This window comes from Chlamydotis macqueenii, chromosome Z, assembly GCF_036417535.1.
Source record: "Chlamydotis macqueenii isolate bChlMac1 chromosome Z, bChlMac1.mat, whole genome shotgun sequence".
Classification (NCBI taxonomy): Eukaryota; Metazoa; Chordata; class Aves; order Otidiformes; family Otididae; genus Chlamydotis; species Chlamydotis macqueenii.
The window spans coordinates 49,323,633-49,342,387 of record NC_141593.1 but is presented as its reverse complement, the minus strand read 5'-3'; the positions used below and the strand labels follow the sequence as shown (position 1 = coordinate 49,342,387).

General features: G+C 44.8%; 1 protein-coding gene across 12 annotated transcripts in view; it reads left to right on the top strand.

Annotated features, from left to right (window-relative positions):
• The first annotated feature begins 13,891 nt into the window (after nucleotides 1–13,891).
• PIGG (phosphatidylinositol glycan anchor biosynthesis class G (EMM blood group)) overlaps nucleotides 13,892–18,755 on the top strand; it is an 89,506-nt gene continuing 84,642 nt past the window's right edge. For 6 of the 12 annotated variants that reach the window (XR_015261448.1, XR_015261447.1, XR_015261449.1 and 3 more), the window contains exons 1-2: nucleotides 13,893–14,332; nucleotides 17,873–18,078. Coding sequence is in view for 8 of the 12 variants with exons in the window: in XM_086770645.1 (XP_086626771.1) it covers nucleotides 14,173–14,332; nucleotides 17,873–18,078 (366 nt within the window). In the remaining 4 variants the exon portion in view is untranslated. Of the gene's footprint in view, nucleotides 14,333–17,872; nucleotides 18,079–18,755 lie in introns of all 12 variants that reach the window. The other 6 variants (XR_015261450.1, XM_086770642.1, XM_086770647.1 and 3 more) reach the window with 2 other exon arrangements.

The following is an 18,755-nucleotide window of genomic DNA, read 5'->3' as shown; positions in this document are numbered from 1 at the left end:
TACAAGCCAAAGAGCTGTTAAAAAAAAACCCTTATAAAGGCAGTAGCTCCTCACCACCCTGTCACATCTGTTACCTAGTAGCTCACAAAATCTCCTTTCTGCTGATGGGAATAAAGAGGCTTTGTTTCTCCCTCTTTTCAGTATGTTTCTTGGTAGGAGTTAGTTGCACAGAAACAAAAATCACACGAGTTCCTAGCCTGATCTTGATGTAGGAAGACAGTACCTTACATGACACTCTCCCTTCCTGCGTACACCTGCAATGGAAAGCTGATCAGCAAAGAGCAGCTGTGAGGGAGGGAGATGCAACGTGTCCTCAGGCAGTCTAGCTACAGAACAACACAAACCTGCATTGAAATATGCCCTGGTAGCTGGTTACCTGCAGCTATGACTATCCCAGGATCTCAGAAGGGCTCTATATTTGTTTAGGAAACTGACCTCCAGGGTAACTTCCACTCCTTCCTTAAGCACAGAAACATGTGAACCACAGCTTCCAAATGGAGAGTGCTCCCTGTGTGCAGCCTGGGATGTGGGAACAGCATTCCCTCAGCTTTGGCAACCCAAATGCAGCATTATCGATGATCTCAATACTTACTCAGCCTTAGCTCTGCCCTTGAGAGTGACACAGCAGCTTCCCACCTCTGCTGTCAAGTCAGCAGGATTGAGGCTTGGAGCGGGAGTTGTTCAAAGAAACCCTGGGAAGCAGCTTTTCCTATGCTGGAAATGCCATGCTCCGCTTCCTGACAGCCTAAAAATGGGCAGGGATGTATCTGCCACTATTTGTATACTCTAGTTTCTTGCAAAGGAAACACATCCCACCCTTGTTAGTAAAGGAATCTGTGGGTGTAAACACAGGTTTGGGGGTTTTTGGAAGCAGAAACAAAAATTCTTTAGCAGTCCTTAATTTCCAAAATAATTTAATTTTTCATTAAATGTATCATGGTCAAATCTTGCTGTGAACATAGCTGATCTTTGTTGCTGTCCCAGCCTGTCCAGGACATGCCTTCTTGCAGGTGACAGATAAAGGCAGAAAGAAACTTTTTCTTTTTTTGAAAAATCACAAGGGTCAAGTCACTTTAATAAATGTCATCTGGTTACCAGCAATACAGAGTTGAGTGAACAGAAGCCACCTGTAAAAAAATGATGACTAGCTCTTGGCCTGTGAAAGGAAATGCCTGCCTTATTAGTGGAGTTGGGATGACTTCCAATAGTGGCTCCAGTTCAGTCCTGGGAGGACACTTGCTGTCTGCATGTGAGATGCTCTCAAAATGAAAATGGCACAGGTCATCATATGTGCAAGTGGCTGCACTCTGGTCTGCCCCCGCACTCCACAGAAAGCTACAGTTGTGGCTGTTTGCTGCAGCAAAGCACCTGTCCTGTCCTTGCTGCTCCTGATGTGTTGGCAAATCAGGCAGGCAGACTCAGCTGCAAACTGGAAAAACTGATACACCTGTGCCGATGTTATCAGGTAGTATGCAGCTCAGAGGTGTCTACCTGGTATTCAGCTGTAATTCAGAAATCTAGTGAGTAGTGCATGGAACTACTGGCTTGAACATGCAGTTACCTTAGCAACAGGCTCCCAAAAATGCTTCCTCCTCCCCACCTTTCCTCCCACATTTCCCTTTGCCATAGAAGCTGGCTCATGTTGACCCACAGGCCATCTGGGGAAGCCAAATTTCTGAAGAGTCTTAGCCCCTTGTTTATTTGGGCATCCAACTTGCTTCCACTGCCATGTACCAGCCCTCCACGCTGTGCAGAAACCAGGCACCTCCAGCAGCTGAGCCCTGGCCTGGCACCAAGTCCCATCAGTGATGCATAAAGTTGGATTCCAGGCTAAGGCAGCCACTGGCAAGCCTGTGTCGTCTTCGGTGAGGGCTGTCCACATCTACAGAGTTAAAAGGGATTTTCTCATAATACCTGAAAGCCAGGCATGGATCAAGCTTTCTTACCTCCAAAGGCCCTGGAGAGGAAATTAGCTTTAAAGGGGTGATTGATGCCAAGCAGTTAGCATAAGCGGTGTCCTCCAGCAGTGCCCTCTGCACCCTCTCCAGAGCAGTGGGCCAGGAGAGGGACCCGTGAGTGTGTTGTCATGGGGTGCCTGTACACCTGCTATGAATCATGAGGGAGCTTTGCAGGGTCCAGGGGCAGGCTCTTGCAGGCGAGGGGCTTTGCACTGCCTGCCCTGGAGCTCAGGGAGCTTCCTGAGAGTCACTCCCACAGGCCACAGTCCTTTGTGAAACTGCTCTGGTGTGGGTCATCTCTTCCACAGGGTGCAGGCCCTCCAGAATGGCTGCCCAGTGGGTCCTCCATAAGTGACAGCCTCCTTCAGGTATCCACTTGTCCCAAAGTGGGGTCCTCCACGGGCTGCAGGTGGATCTCTGCTCCTCCGTGGGCCTTCATGGGCTGCAGGGGGACAGCCTGCTTCACCATGGTCATCACCACAGGCTGCAGGGGAATCTTGTCCAGGAGCTGCATTACTGCTCTCTCTCCTTCTTCACTGACCTTGGTGTCTGCAGCCATTCCTCTCACAAGAAAAATTCTTCACAACAGGCAGGCAGACGCCTCTCAGGATCTTTTCACATCTCATCTCCTCTCCACTTCTTGCAGCCAGGCCGGGCCGAGTCAGGCCCAGTCGGCCGCCTGGCAGGAGGCCAGAGGGTGAGACCTGCAAGGCCCACAAGGCTCACGCCTCCCCCTTTCTGCCCTCACTCAGCTGCTTCACATCTCTCTTTTTTTTTTTCTGTTTTCCCCTTCTTAAACACATTATCGCAGAGGCATTATCAGGGAACATTCTGCTACCAATTGGCTCGGCCTTGGCCAGCAGTGAGTCCGCCCTAGGCCCAGATGAGTCCACTGAACAAAGGGGAGGAACTTCTAGAAACTTCTTACAGAAGCTGCCACTGTAGCCCCCCCTCACTAAATAAAACCAGAACACTTGTTAGACTAGGTCCCCCTGATGTGCAGAAAACGGACTCCACAATCTGTAAGACTGTGAAGTAGCTATGTTTATTCAGTGCTGGGCAGCACGGGGGGGGGGGGGGGGGGGGGGGCGGCGGTAGCCCCGCCAAAATCTTGCGTGCCTGACGCGGCAACTCACTTTGAATTTATACAACCAAGTGTTACATATACATGAAGTTTTACAATACACCTATGCATATGCATGACCTATCCCCGCATCGTATTAAAATTAGTTCCAAGGGGTCATTTTCATAAACTCCCCCCATCTGCGCTTGCGCAGTGCCTCGTGGTGGTGGTCGTCAGGGGTCGTGGGGATGAAGATGAGCTGCTCCTCTTCGTCACCGCTAGTAACCCTTTTTTTTCGCACAGACTCGGTTATGCTTTGGTTCTTGTCCAACCTGCAGGGTCGGTTCTAGCTGGTTCATACAGAAGGCCCCTCAGCTCTTATCAAGAACTGTCCTTGGGAGGGATACAAGACTTCTCACTTTAGATAGTCTACACAATGGCTAGTTAGTAAAGCATAAAGCACCATCTGTCTTAGTATGCACAGCTGCAATTGATTAATGCTATACCTACTTAGGAGTTTTCTTTTAACCCCTTTTCTCACCCCAGTATACTTGCATGGACTTTGCAACTCCAGCAAGCAAAGAAGTCCTACCAGCAAAAGACATCTTTTGCCAGTTGGTGTACAGCATCTCTCTTCTCTGTTGTAACACATCTTCTAAAGAACACTGTGTTGTGAAACCAGAGGATGCAGCACCTATGTGACAACAACCAAACGTGCTACAGGGGGAGTCAAACTGTACAGGGAGCTGGGTGCAAGAAGAGACAGCAATAGAGCATGCAAGAGAGCTCAGGCATGGGCTTGCGAGCACCGGTGAACAGCTGTGCCTCAGAGAGGATGCCAGGAGAAACTTTCCCCAAGGACCTAGCGGGGATCTGGCTGCAACTGAGGGGAATTACTGAGTGCTGGGAGGACACGTATGCCTGCCAGGAACTGCCTGCCCTGCCTGAAAAGTGCTGCGAGCTGGAGGGAGTTCATTTACTACGCCTTTATTTCTGTTTCATTCACAATGAGTTTCCTCATGAGCAGGCTGTCTAGTACCTGTTCTAACAAAAAAGCGTCCCAGTAAGGCTCATGGTATCTCCAGAGTTGCACCACGGCCAGTGTGGCCACGACAGAGAGATGGCCAAAACATCACCTGGGTTTGTTTGCTCACACTGAGCAGGAAGGTGGAGAATTGAGGTTCACTCCAGCAGTAATGGTCAGGTGACTTGTTCTGCTTTCCTTGTCTAGGTAAAAGGGAAGGAGGTTGGTGCCTACTGTTCTCCTTCCAGACTCTGCAGGCCTAACATCAGCTCTGCAGTGACCCTAAATGTCAGGCAGGTTCATGAGGACGCAGAGCACGTGCTGTTGTTTAAGCAGATTTTTCAGCCCCTGGTCTCTGGATGAGAACAGAGTTCCAGGGCTTAGCTCAAGAGAAAGCAGACTTTGCAAAAGAACTGAAATGAGAAGTAATGTATGGAAAATGAACCATGTGTTGCAGCAAGTGAATTGAAATGAATGCAGTATAAATATTCAAGTCAATAAATATCATATGATATAAATTCTATAAATATAACAGAAGGGAATACTTGTACTGAACATTTTGAAAGCTGGAAGATGTTAAAATGCCACAGATGGGTAGCCAAACATTGCACAGACTTCTGATGAAGCCTAGTTTTGTTATTTTGTTTTTATAAGAACTAGTCTGGCTCTCTCTCATAGTAATTTTGAGCCACTAGATTGTAAAACAAAATAAAAAGTCCATGTACCTTCTATAGCTTCTTGCTGAAGACCACATTCTCTGGTTCCTTTGTTTCTCTTTGATCCAGCTTAGGCTGAAAGTCTTAATACCATACTCACAATCCTTTAAAGAAATCTAAGGCCTCTGAAAGTAATGCCAAAATTTATAGTCTTTGTTAGTTTTATACTTATTTTTGTATATAACACTTTGGGATAATAGCAGCCCCTCTGTGTTTTGTTTGCACAACAGCCAGCTCAGCAGATCTGGTCCGTCTGTGGGGTTTCTACATTCTGCTGAAAAGCCTGCAAAGCTTCCCTGTGATCTCCAGGCAGCCATCAAGCTTGTGTTCCTGCAAGAGCCCAGACTGCATCTGCAGCTGACTGAAGGCATTACTAGGTGCTTTGCTCCTGCAGCCTCCTTTGCCCCATGCCAGTTCTGAAACAACACAACTGTCCTTCCAAGAGATCTCCACTGCCACTTGTATCAGCTGCAGCAGCCTGGAAAACAAGCATATTCCTGCTGCTTGTATAAACATGGTGGTGCTTGCTGTGTTCCATCTCTAGATAGAGTGAGACACATGTAAATGCCTGTGCCTTGTCCAAAAAGTGGACCATCTTCATTGCAGCGACTCCCAGCAGTGATAAAACTGTGCAGGGTTTCTAGCAGAATCTTGCTCTCATCAAAAGAGGGATCTGCCAGCTGCTGCCATTTCACTGCAGTCCCCAAGCAAAATTCCAGGGATTCATTCAGAATTATTTGGTTTAAATGGGAGAATACTGTGCTCTGGAGATTTTTGTAAATGAACTCCTGTTTGGCAGCGTAATAAAACAGGAAGGTCTGAAAGCATTTCTCCCTGGGTGCTGTGTCATATTGACCTTTCCCCGATTTCCATTTTTTTCTGTTCCCTACAAACTGCAAATGAAATATTTCTTTGTACTGAGAAACTATATTAAAGCTGCTACTTGACTACGACTCTTGCATTTAGAGGTGTGCTGGTGCTCCTTTCCTGGAGCAGTCCTGCCTGTTAATGCAGCCATGTGCACCAGCCAGTGCCTGACCTCAAAACTGGCCGCATTGATTACTGAATCAAAACTTCCCACAGAATAAAGCTCTGCTCATTCTTGGTGGGAAAAGCAGGTCCTTGGTTAACTTTACAGCCTTTTTCTTACCCTAGTCTTACAGCAGCAGTCCCCAGATGGCACTGTTTGGCCATTTTATGTGTTGTGGGGTTTTTTTTTTTTTCCTTTTTTTTTTTTTTTAAAGTTCATAGGAGTGTACAGTCTCTGAAGAAACGCTATATTCTTCCACACAGAAGGAAGGGCTGCTTCCTAGGAACCATGGCTTGGTGATGGCATTGATTAATTCTTTGTGTTTTTGGAGCCTACCCCATAGAAACAGCTTCGTTCTTTTTGCCTGTCAGTGTTTCACAATGCTGTGCTCTCCCCAAACCCCTTCACCCATGATAGATCTTCTCTTCTGTCATCTTTGAATATTCTTCAAGTATTGCAGGCAACAAGAAGCTGATAGCAAGATGTTACTGTACCTGGATAGATGGTATATCCTGAAGCACCATGCTCACAACCTGGTATCCTTCTTTGCAGCTCTACATTTCCATACTTCTACTATCTATGGTGTTTGTGTTTCTTTCCCTTTTTTTAATGTCTTTTTTTCTGACTGCTGCCATTATTAACTCATATTTCAACTACATAAAGAAAACCAAAACAACTTTTTATGTTGTCTCGGGGAGAGACTCTTCAGTAGGGCGTGTTGTGACAGGACAAGGGGTAATGGTTTCAAAATAGAGGGAGATACAGATTTAGATTAGATATTAGGAAAAATTTTTTTACAATGAGGGTGGTAGAACACTGGAACAGGTTGTGCAGAGAGGTGCTCCATCCTTGGAAATGTTCAAGGCCAGGTTGGATGAGGCTCTGAGCTCTGAGCTCTGATCTAGTCGAAGATGTCCTTGGTCCTTGCAGGGGGGTTGGACTAGATGACCTTTGAAGGTCCCTTCCAATCCTACCTATTCTGTGATTCTATGTATTTTTCTCCAGATAGAGTCACAACCTAATAAGGGACCTCTAAGCTGTCAATAACTACTAAGATTTCTACTGCTACAGTTTGAAGAAAAGTCAAAGAATAATTTTTGTTGTTGCATTCAGTACTCAGAAAGGGGACATAGGACCGGATAAAAACAGGATAACAGAAATGTTCAGGGAGAGAATCATAGTGATGTTGAAACCTCTTCTCAGATGGAGAGGATTATGTTCCTCATCTGGTAAGGGAAATGATGAGGTTCAGAAGGAAAGAAAATGTCTGTTCAATAAAGTCATGTTAAAACAAGAAAATGAGGAATGCAGACTTACTGTTACTCCATTTGGGAAGCTGAGGAATAGTTGATGTAAAGAAGGAAGCACAAAGGCCATAGGTGCTGACTGCAATAGCCCATTCAGAGACAGGACTGATCTGTGATATCCTATGGGTATTTTTGCTAATGATTTTTGGCACAAGAATTAGAACTGGATTATTTAAGGAAATGAGAGCAATGGCACAGAATGAGGTGCAGTAACCTAAATCAGTAAGATTATGCTCTCAAGAACCAGCAGCCAGAATCTTTGCAATCTGCTGGAAATCTGTCAGAGGTGGTGTAGGAGAAATGAAATGTAGGAGCATGCCAGTTACAAGACTGCTGGTGGGGCACAACTGTGGAGAAGCTCTTCAGCTATGTCATGGCCATTGCCAGCGGAGCCACAAGTGACTTATTGAGGCCTCCTTTGAAACACTGCGCGCAGCGCAGGTCACCTGCAACATTGGAATGAGGCCTGGTGTGACAAATTATAATCTTGGCAGATGCAGCACTGCTGAAACAGGCTGAGGTGCAATGACAGTGTCCTCTCCAAAGTCAGCAGGGAAGGGGGATGGAAAATCAGCTGGGAGTGAGAGGAGCTAAACTGGATTGACAGAGTGCTGACACATGAACAAGGGATCACAAATACGTTGAGGGTGGAAATTAGCAGCTTTCTAGCAACTGCAAGTTATCTTTTTGAAACAGCCTAAGAAGCTTGAATAACGGCAAGATGGAGTGTGATAGGTTTATGGAAGACAGCGTATAAGATGATGGGAAAGGGATGGTTTCAGTGGCTAAGGGGTCCCCTCTTCATCTACTTTACTGTGCCATGTTGCTTGAAAAAAGAGATGTGATTTGTCATAATTAGTTCTTCCTTGTAGAGTTGTATCAGCTTTCTGGAACTGAGCTTAAGCACTGTTAAAAATAAAAACTGACACAAAAGAGAGAGAAAAACAAAAAAAATCTTGACCTTTTCTTGTAGCTATTATACTGCATGGTTTTGGTATGCTTGATATGCTGGTAGTTAAACTCACAGTTTAGTCTGCTGCAGTGGGTAATGGAAGACTTTTGTTCCAACAAAAGAGAATACTCAGATATTTGTCCTAACATTCAAGGAATGGAAAACCACTGTTACTAAGAGCTATATAGAAATCTCATTTTCTTGATGGTTCTTGATTCTTAGTTATAGTAATTCTTATGCTAACTGAAAGCTTTCAAAAGTCATTAAAATGGACACAAAATAGTTTGTTTTTTTTTTTTTTTTTTCCCCCTGCTATCAGGAACACTGGTAACCTTTGAAAATCTTCCAAAAGCTCAGCCAATTTCAGTGTTGCTGGGACCCAGGCCTCATTTTCCATCTACACCTTGAGAACATAGGCACTGACAATAGCTAAAGTAAGAGAGAGATCTTGCTTAAGCCTTGTTTAACTTGATAGATGTGCCAGAAGTGTTTTGGAAATTAAAAGAAAGCTCAGACAAGGAAACTTTGTCAGTTTACTAATGCAGCTAAGCTTAACAGCCTGCAATTGGATGTAAGAACTCCTTGACTGATTTCCTCTAGAAACAGGACTTAGAGGCTCATAGTGTCTTTGTATGTCAGTGTCAGTCCATCTTAATGTTTTAATCCTCTCAACAAGTACACAGAAACATGGCAGAGAAGCAGCAACGCTGCATGACTTGAGGAAACAGGTGGCTGAGTAAAGAGAGGAGGACCTATGAAAGGCTGGAAGTAGTAAAGCAAAATTAGGTCTTATTAGATCTTAGGAATCCGTGAGACTTATAAATGCCTCAATGGCAGGGGAAGCAAGAGTCCAGCCATCTTAAGAAAAGAAACTGTAGAAAACCTAGACGGTTTTGCTTTTCTGCTTGGCAAATCACTGTTTTCTTGGCCTGGCTGCAGTGGGCAGGTGCAAACATGGGGACAAAACCCAGGGAGTCTCCTTGCCCAGGTAACATGCTCAGGAATGTTCACACTGACAAAACCCCCACCTCCTCAGTCTTGGTCCCAGACAGTCTAGATTTACATATATTTTGATTTGTCCACATTTTCCCTCTGGAATTGAAGCAGGTAGCTCAGATGCAGTGATGCAGATAATTCGGTTTCAGGAACCAGCTTCCATTGGGTGACACTGCACCAGGCCTGGCTCCCTGTGACTATCCAGGCAGGCTGAGCTCCCTCTACTACCCTATGCTTCTTCCCAGGGCACGCAACAACTGACACTCAGCTTCACCCAACAGAAAACGCAGCACTTGGCAATTGCAGAAACAAGCTGGGAAAACCCCCGCAGCGATGGTCTTGGAGCCCTAGTTGATCTGGGTCATGGAGGAGAGTGGGCCCAGGTACAATGCAGAATGACTCTGGCCCACGCAGGAGAAGCTAGCCCTTCCTCACAGGGGAGGAAGTGGGTACATCTGACTGGCAGCCTGTTTATTGGTGACAAAACACGAAGTTCTAGCTACAGGATGTTGGAAGAGATTAATCCTGAAAACATAAGTGCTTGAAAACCTCTTTGAGAATTTATTGATGCTACAGTTTGACAATACTAATTCATTACCTTAGGTCACTAAAGACAGCTAAGTTACTGTTTCTTCCCCTCTCAGAACCACCACTTCTGCTTTTAATAATTTGCCCCCACCGATGAGTTCTTCTTTCCTGTGCCTGCATAGTAACAAGCAGCATGTCCTGACCTCTCTGCAGCCACTGACACATCTTATTAAGGGCCCACACATAGGTTCAGATTCTCCCTTGGTGATGGCTTGGCTATTTGGCATTAGATTTGGCAAACAAAGTGCACTCTTCAGTTAGCAAATGGGAAAACAGCCTGCACTTTTAATACCTGCTAGCCTTTCTAATTTTCTTCTTTCTTAAGCTAAGTTGAAAAGCACCTGAGCATTAAGATGAGCAGGTTTATGATGCTAGCTTGGTACAGTAGTGAAAAGCAACACATAAAGACCCCTCTCCTGGAAACAAGTATTCATGGTAAGAAGTGTCAGAGGAGAAGCTGTTTTCTAAAACAAGTAGTACTTACATTACACGTTGGTGTTTTTAAACATAAAGAATGTGGTGTTTAGCTACTACTAAATATCTAGACATAAAGTAAATTAAAGACTGTTACTGAACATCTGGCACCTACAGGTGAATTTTGAAGTTAGTTAGGCTCAGAGAAGGGAGAGATGTTGGGCAAGAAGGCTATAAAGATAAAAAAAAAAGCTTGGCTAGGATTTCTTGCTTAGGAAGGTTATTTCAGTAAATTCATATTTCATGGCAGAATGTAATTACATTTCCTACTTCAGCATTGTAATTGTTGCACAGGGACTTGGCATTGCTCATAGGGACTTAGGAAAAGAGGATTTTGCTCCATGCAAAATACTGAGTAGGACAAAGACCATGTGACTAAAGAAAGCCCTACAGCTCTAGGCAGATCAGGCAAATAAGAAGGGCTGGAGGGGGCTGAAGTCATCACTTGCATGCTGAGGACAAATGTACTAATGCCATGGAGAGAGAGAAGCTAAGCAGGAAAAGGGGCAGTCCTCTTTCTTGTAGCTGCAGGGTGCTGTTGCTGGTCTCCCCAGTGACCAAGATGCAAACATGGTTGTTGCATGTATTCTGGTTGGGACATTCATATCATGCCCCTTTTCTCCCACTGCCCTGTGGATTCTTTGGCACCTGCTAAAGGGTCAGCTTACATCACAGAGGGTTTTCTTGGTGGGGGGACTGATAGAGTCTGCTTGTTTTTTCCAGGTTCTCATTAAACCTGGAAGAACCTAGTATCACTGAGACCTCTCTTCACTGTCTCTCTAGAAATGACCTGAAGTTGTCAGGAGATCTAAAGAGCAGGTGGGAGACTGTCAAATATAAAACATGGCTGCACAATCTTTTTCCTTAGGAACAGGAAGTGGAGTAGGAAAGGAAATAGATTAAAGGAGGAGACAATAAGATAAGGGGGCAAAATTAGAGGGAGGAGGGATTTTAGTCTGTTTTCATGTATAAAGTAAAGCTGTTGCTTCAGCTGTGTCCTGATTTGGCTGCTTCTTTCTGCCTGCCCTGAAGGCTAGGCGGCTGACATTATTCTAGCTGGTGGAGTCTGCTGACATTTGTGGGGGTTTCAGACATTCATACCACAAGAACTGGCTCATCTACTTAAGTGGTTTTGGAAGTTTTCCTCAAGGACTTATTCTTTTTTATTTGTGTTTTATCCAGGCCATTTAGACTGAAAGAAAAAGCTAACAGTGGGTCAGAGCATCCCGAGATCTGTTCTGACCAGCAGTACGCAGGAATTTGGCTCAGCAATTTCAGCCTATGCTTGCAGCTCTCAGAGAATCTGTCTGGATGGGAGCACAAATGCAGTTCTAAAGCCAGGGGTTTCTTAAGCAGGAAGGACTGTTTTCATCTCTGTACAACACTGTGTAGAGAAAGGGGGATAGAGATACTGCTACTAAGCAGTATAAGCTTTGAGTGCAGGGCTCTGGGGAAAACTAACGAGCAACCTCTTCAATTAGTTCTTGCTCTCCAGCTTTGCTTCTCCTTTGAAAGCAAGTAATTTCATACTGCAGCAAGGACGAAGTCTGCAGTCTATACAAACAAAACAGATGTTGACTTCATACAGCTCACCACTTCAGCGGTTATCAGCGGTTATCTTCTTCAGTGATCCCTGGCTGCCTCAATCTCAAATCTGATAAACCCTGCAAGCATTGTATCCAATCTGAAGGTAGTCTCTGTGCCTATGTGTGTACCTGAGTGTGTGTAAAGACAGACAATCAATATTTTGATGTGGATAAAGCTATTGAATTATTTTTAAATACATAAATACATAAAATAAATGTTTAACACTCCTGTCTGTGCAGAAATTCGCATTCGGTCACAGATTTCAGAAGTGGGGTTTACAATGACAGTGCTTCTGCATTGTCTTTTTACCTCAGCAACTACAAACCTCTGGAGACTTTGCCGGGCACCAGAATGGAGGAGGGAGTTTCACACTTCAGTAGACAGTCTTTGATAACCTTTTCTGATGTTTTACCATGGCTTAAAACCACCAGAGATCTGACAGACATGCAAATTGCCAGGAACTGAAGAATGGAGAAATGATAGGAGAGAAAAAATTACTATGTGTCCTTCTGGATTTCTAAATACATAGTAGTGCTTTCAGAGTGTCAGATCACCTTGGAAAGTAATTTTTTTTTAAATTACAGCTTCACTTAACTGATATGCTGCACACTCCTTACCTATAAAACTGAACCTTACCTACAAAAATGCAATTTATTTTTATCATAGTGGCTTTGCATCTTAGGAAACAGAAATGTTAGAAGTAGTCTGAGTAGAAGCACAAGGTGGTAAGAGGGATCATAAAAAACACTTACTAGGTGATCTAAAAGTAATACAGTGCTCATGGATATAGTACCCAATCTGCCACATAAGCAGTGTGAGCCCGCAGGACTCTGGCTTCTCAATTTCTTCTCTGTACTTGGAGGCCCTAGGAAGTTATAAAAAGCTTTTATCCCAAACACAGTCACACATGCCTTTCACATCAAGGCAGCTTTGCCTAATGACAACTGTTGCAAAGCCCAGAATGAACAGCTGGCCAGCAAAAAGCACAAACTGACCAACCTAAGTGGGAAAACACTTGTAAAAGTACGGTGCAATGCATTTGGTCTGTCTTTAAACAAAACAGATCATAGACTCATAGAATGGTTAGGGTTGGAAGGGACCTTCAAAGGTCATCTAGTCCAACCCCCCTGCAAAGAGCAGGGACATCCCCAACTAGATCAGGTTGCTCAGAGCATCATCCAGCCTGGCCTTGAACGTTTCCAGGGATGGGGCATCCACCACCTCTCTGGGCAACCTGTTTCCAGTGTTCTACTACCCTCAGTGTAAAAAAATTTTTCCTAATATCTAATCTAAATGTACCTCCCTCTATTTTGAAACCATTTGTGTTGAGGGAAATGGCCCTGCAGGAAAACTGCTCCAGAGTCCAGTTATATGGTGCTTGTAGAGTCACATCAACATATAAGTAGCTATAAGATAATGGCAGTAAACACACCAGGTGCTGCACTGTCATCAAGCTGTTGTAGTGCAGCTTTGTCTGGCAACAGACTCCCATTAGCTGAGCCTAGGATGGTGACTGGCACGTGCAGTCTGTGGCTGGTGGAGCACTGTACTTGTCAGATTAGGGGAGATGTGCCATTTACAGGTAAAGACACGGAGTTGTTAAAGTATGCTGCAAAAAAGCCTCCGACATCTTTCTAGCAAAGAGGTGGGACACACTGAAACTGCTTGGGTGGACATGAAAAGCAGTTTTCTTGGGGGAAATGAAATGTTGAGTTTTGAGGATATTTTGCTGTATCAATGAGCATAGCAAGACCAGTATGAACTCAGCTTCAGTTTGCAGAGCATCTTTTATTTACTTTTCCAGAAGATTAAAGCCTTTTAAAAACATATTTATCCCCTTTCATCTGCCATGACTGATCTGCTACAGTCTGTTTCCTTCCCAATGGAAAGGAAAGGTTGGAAAGTTAATACCATTCAGCAGTATTAAAAAGGGGGAAAGAGGGGGGAAGACTCTTCTTGCCGGACACCTCCAACAGTCACTGATATCAGTTTCCTTTCTCACTTCCTTCTCCCTTCAGCACCGAAGCTCCAAGGCGGAACGGCCTCACCCTGCTGTAGCAGGGCAGCTCGCCTCCCGAGGCCCTTACAGCGCCAGGCTCCAGCAAGCTGCCAGCCGCCAGACCGAAGCAGCCTGCTGATAGCAGCCCTTAACGCCACAGCTCTCCGCTGCCCGCTCCCGCCCCGCCCAGGCCGAACCCTGCGGCAGCGCAGCCACTGACCCCGTCACCCCGCCATGCTGATTTCCCATTGGTGCGAGCGCAGTGGTCTACTTCCGGTTCGAGGTCACACCTGTCGCGGAGGCGGGAGGAGGCGGTTGGCTGGCCGCTAGCCAATAGTAGATCTCAGCGGACGGGCACCGTGACCACCGGTTGGTCGGCGGCGGAGTGGAGAGAGCGGGAAGGGGCGGAGCGCTGCGGGTGTCGCCGCGGAGAGTGGGGGCGCGGGGTGTGGCGGAGGTCGGCGCTGGTGTGGGGAGGATGCGGCTGCGCTCGGGTGTCTTCGCTTCTGCCTGCCTCCTGGTGGAGGCCCTGGGAGTCGCACTGTTCCTCCGCGGCTTCTTCCCGCTGCCCGTCAGATCCCTGCCCCGCAGAGAAGCCCACGGGGACCTTCCCGCCGAACCAGCCCCTCCCGGCCCAGGTAACCCGAGCCGCCCCCCCCGCCCTCATCGCCAACGTCCCTCCCCCTTCGCCCAGCGCCAGTGGCTTTTGCTCGCCAGGGCAACCGCGCTCCCCCAGCTGCTGCGGTGACCCCCCCGCCGCGCCCGGCCCGGCACGGCCTCGGCTGTGCCTCGCTCGTCGGCCAGAGCCCGGCGGGGCTGGGTGTCTTTGCCGCTCACGGTTGCGGTGACCGCCGCCGGTTGGGTCTCTTGGGCTGTGGGATTGGCGAGGCAGGAGCAGCCGATGTGAGCCCTGTGCCTTGAGGACAGCTGCAGGGTTGTCTGAGTTCCGTGCTGCAGGACAGCTTTCTGTAGCACCGTCGTTTTCCGAAATAGTGTAAAACTACATTAATTTGTCATTGCCAACTAAATTAATTTGTCATTGCCAACAGTATTTGCTCACAGTTGCAAAAAGCCGTAAGCATCAGCTGTTGCGTTTTTGGAGGGTGTACTTTGCTGTTGTTTTATTTTCCGTTCTCTACCTGATACAGGCCTCATACCCAAACTCTATAATGCTAAGTTGTTTGCATTAGGCAATGCCGTTTTGGTTTTAATGCTTCATGTGCCTGCTCTGTTAACTTAGTGGTTGTGTTCTACTTGAGAGTCAGTGTTTCTATTATGCTCATGGGGGTGTTTGAGTGTCTTAGTACTTCGTACTTTGGTGAGACTTTTAATGCTTCAGTAGTGAGGAAAGCAACTGTAGTAATAAGGGTTTCCTTTGCAGTCCGGTCAGATTGCAAAATGCACAATATTACTGTCTTTTACTGTTTCTCTGAAATCATGATCTCTGGAGGTCCTGCTGTATTCCTTAGCTGGAACTATGAAACTAAAGTTTTTGAGCATCTTTTTAATGAAGAGTTGGTAAAGAATGTGCTGATATGTAGCTGTCTTATATGTCCAGTCACAAGCTGTATTAAAATAATGTGTAGAACAGGAATGTGTACTTGAGGGAGTGTTCTTCATCAGTGTTTGGACCTTATGAGTTCCTTCAGGTTCAGTGGATAGCTGAATTGAGTAGTATTTTGCTCATACAAAGTTCTTGCTCAGGACATCTACTTATGGTTAACTTGGTGGAACAGGACTGCTGTAACAGCCAAACTAGGTCTTCAGCTGCTTGTTAACTCTTCTAAAGTACATTGTGCTTGTTGGGACAGGCTTACTTAAGTTGCAAGAAAGGGCAGAGGAAAGAGAAGATTGTGTAAATTAGAGTGTGGTGTGCTGGTATTAGTTAAGCAGGAATACTGAAATAATCTAATCTGGTAGCAGACCTGAGTGGATGCCGCCAAACAGCAGATTGCTTTTTAGCTGGAGATTACCAGGACTGTCAGAGATGTTTGATAGGCTACTGTGAGTGACATGTTATGTTTGCATGTGATTATTAGCGGGAGACTGTTTGGGTGGGAGGGAAGAGTCATACTGTTGGGTTTTGAAAAGACTAATTGGAGTTGAAGAGTATAAATGTATACCAGTTTAAATTTAGACATGTCAGTAGTAATCCTAGGTACAGGCAGGCAAAAATGGAGTGACAGCGGAAGAATACTTCCTTTCTCTAGTTCTTGGGTTACAATTTGCTTGCAGAGAGATCTCTTCATCTGGTGATAAGCTCTAAAGGCAGGGGATTGCTTACTAAATCATGATACAGAAAGCTTTCAGCCTACTTTAGATCTGTTCAGAAAATAATATTTCTTCAGTGGTTCTGTATTTCCTGAACGTTTCACTCTGTGAGCCCCTAACTACCATTGGGTCTATGTTGTCCTGCCTGTGGGATGACTGACAAAATTGCTTGGTTGCCTGTGTAATAGTGAATCCTCGCAGCACAGTATTGTAGTAAGTTTTTGGTAGAACCTATTGTTTGTTTACTGCTTACAGAAATTCAACTTCATTTAAAGTAACTGTTTTCTAAATAACCATGCAAGGGATAATTAAAGCATACCAAGAGTTGCACAATGTGTTGCTTTAGCTATCTTATAATAAGAATTTTCAGATGGCTTGTAGTTGACTGCTAATTACTTTGCACTTCTCAATACTTCCACTTACTGATGAATAACACTGTAGGAGGGAGTTGTGAGTAGGGTGTATGTGTTTGTAATCTGAACATTTTTGGAGTCCAGCAGGTTTTATTTCCCTAAGCAAGTGGATAGGAGTAAATTATGAGAAAGATTTAACTAGCAGTACAGTACATCCGGTTGTGCTGCCTTCTTTTTCGTTAAGAGCCAAAGCATGCCTGATAAGTCTTGGAAAAAAAAATTATCATTTTAATCAGTGTTGCTGGCAGTTAGCATTTTGTTGTTGTTTGAATTTACTTCTTACCCCTGCACTGCCTTTCTCCCCGGTTTTCTTATCTGGAAAAATTACTAGCAGTAGTGAATCTTTGAATGTCAGCTTATTGATGCTTACCGATGTACCCAAAAATATAATTTCTGAGGTTGTTTTTTGAGGTCTCTTGTCACACACATTATCAATGACCTTTCCAAACGCTCAGCTGCTTATTCAGAAGCACATCTTACTCTAAAGGAGTGTAAAACCCTTCACTTCGTATAATGCATCTACAGAGATGTTGACTCACCACAATGTTGTCTGAGTAGAGATCTGTGGGTAGGATGGATTTTACTTCCATTTTGTCCTTCTGTGTTTTTTTTCCCAGTAGAGATATGGGACTTGTAGAGGTCAGGCCAAAAACTGCTGCTGTAACAGCTAAATGTCAGTGTGGGGACCAAGCTGAATGCAAATAAAGAGTTGCAGTGGCCAGACGCGAGTTGCTGCGATCCGTACAAGAGAAAGAGGTGGACTTGAGGGTGTGACGCTGCCTGCTACCTGGTGCACGGCAGCATTTTGCTGTGCCTGCCCACATAGCATGTTTGGGGGATTCTGGGTTTGAATTTTGGCTCTGCAGCTGCCATCACCTAGCTGTCCTGGCATAGAGTCTTCTACCTTGAAGGGTGCAAGCGTATACAAATCTTTTGCCTTCAAATTTCCGTGAAACTGTCTGTTTTTTTGTATTTTTTTTTTTTCCCCTCTTATGTTGGGATTTGATTGAGACACGTTGCTTGAGCTATATTCTGATGTGCAAAGTTGACTGTTAGCACAGGTGAATACTGCTTCTGTTTTCTATCAAAAGTTGTCTGTTGGATATATGTAGTTCAGCTTTACCAAGTTAACCAGAGAAAAGGTAGCAGCTCTCCCATCTTATTCCTTTGAACATTATACATTTTGTAGCTTTTTCTTAGTTCTCACAATTTCACATCATACATTCCACTCACATTTTATTTTCCTTTCTAGATGCTTTATTGGATTTTCTCTCATTGTTGTTTTTTTCCTGTGCTGGGTGGCCGCAAACTCAACTTCCTTGATTACTTCTCATGTTTGCTGTTGTTTGCAACTTCTTGCTTTTGGATGTAAACTTAATAAAGAAGTTGGAACCACTAACTTCTGTGGTGAAGTTGTCCTTCAACTTCTGTCTAGCCATTTTTAAAATTTGTTGATGACTTTTATATCTTTTTGTTGTTGTTGTTGTTGTTTAGGAATGGTTTCTAACTGGACTAAAATTCCATCACCACTTTTCAAAAAAGTTGTCATTATGCTCATAGATGGTTTGAGAGGTGACTTTGTGTTTGGATCCAAAGGTAAACAGTTCATGCCATATACTACACAAGTTGTTGAAAAAGGAACATCTTACAGTTTCATTGCTGAAGCGAATCCACCCACTGTGACTATGCCACGGATTAAGGTAAGTGGTTTTTTTCCACTTAGGGTTGTTTCGTACGCTCGGAATTGCCATGAAGGAAATGCTGAAACTTGCGTTACTGTAGTAGTACCTGTGATAGAGTCCTGATTTGCTGTGGCCCAGAGGTGCTTTGTGCAGGACAGGTCAGGTCAGGCATTAAAGGAAAGCAGAGAGGCTGAGTAAGAGGAAGAGGTGGCAGCTTCCGCTTAAGACGCTTTGCCTTGTTTTGTTCCTCTACTTGGTAGCTCTGTGGTGGGAAGGTCTGTGAGAATCAGTTAAGGGCAGTTAAGGCCCTACTGCTGGCTTAAGTGATTGATGTAATCTTTTAATTTGTAATCACAGGAAGGCAGTAGTCTCTCAGTCATCAAATTTTACATTTGTCTTCTATCTAAGAACATTTTTGTTGATATTTGTCTGTGTTCTTGTAACTTTTGCTAGAAAGTGCAGTTTGCTGTACATTTGTTTTGTCATAGGGATGTTTTAGCAGAGCTTAAAAATAAAATAGTGCCAAGTTCCAGGTAACTAAAAGATGAATTGTGACTGTGTCATCAAGATACTTGATCGTCCAGGCTTCTCAGTGGTGGATCTGGGTGACATTTCTTGCATTGAAGAAGCTGAGAGAGTGATCTTTGATAGGTCAGCTAGAAGGCCAGTGAGAGAGTGAGGGGGAGACAGTCTGA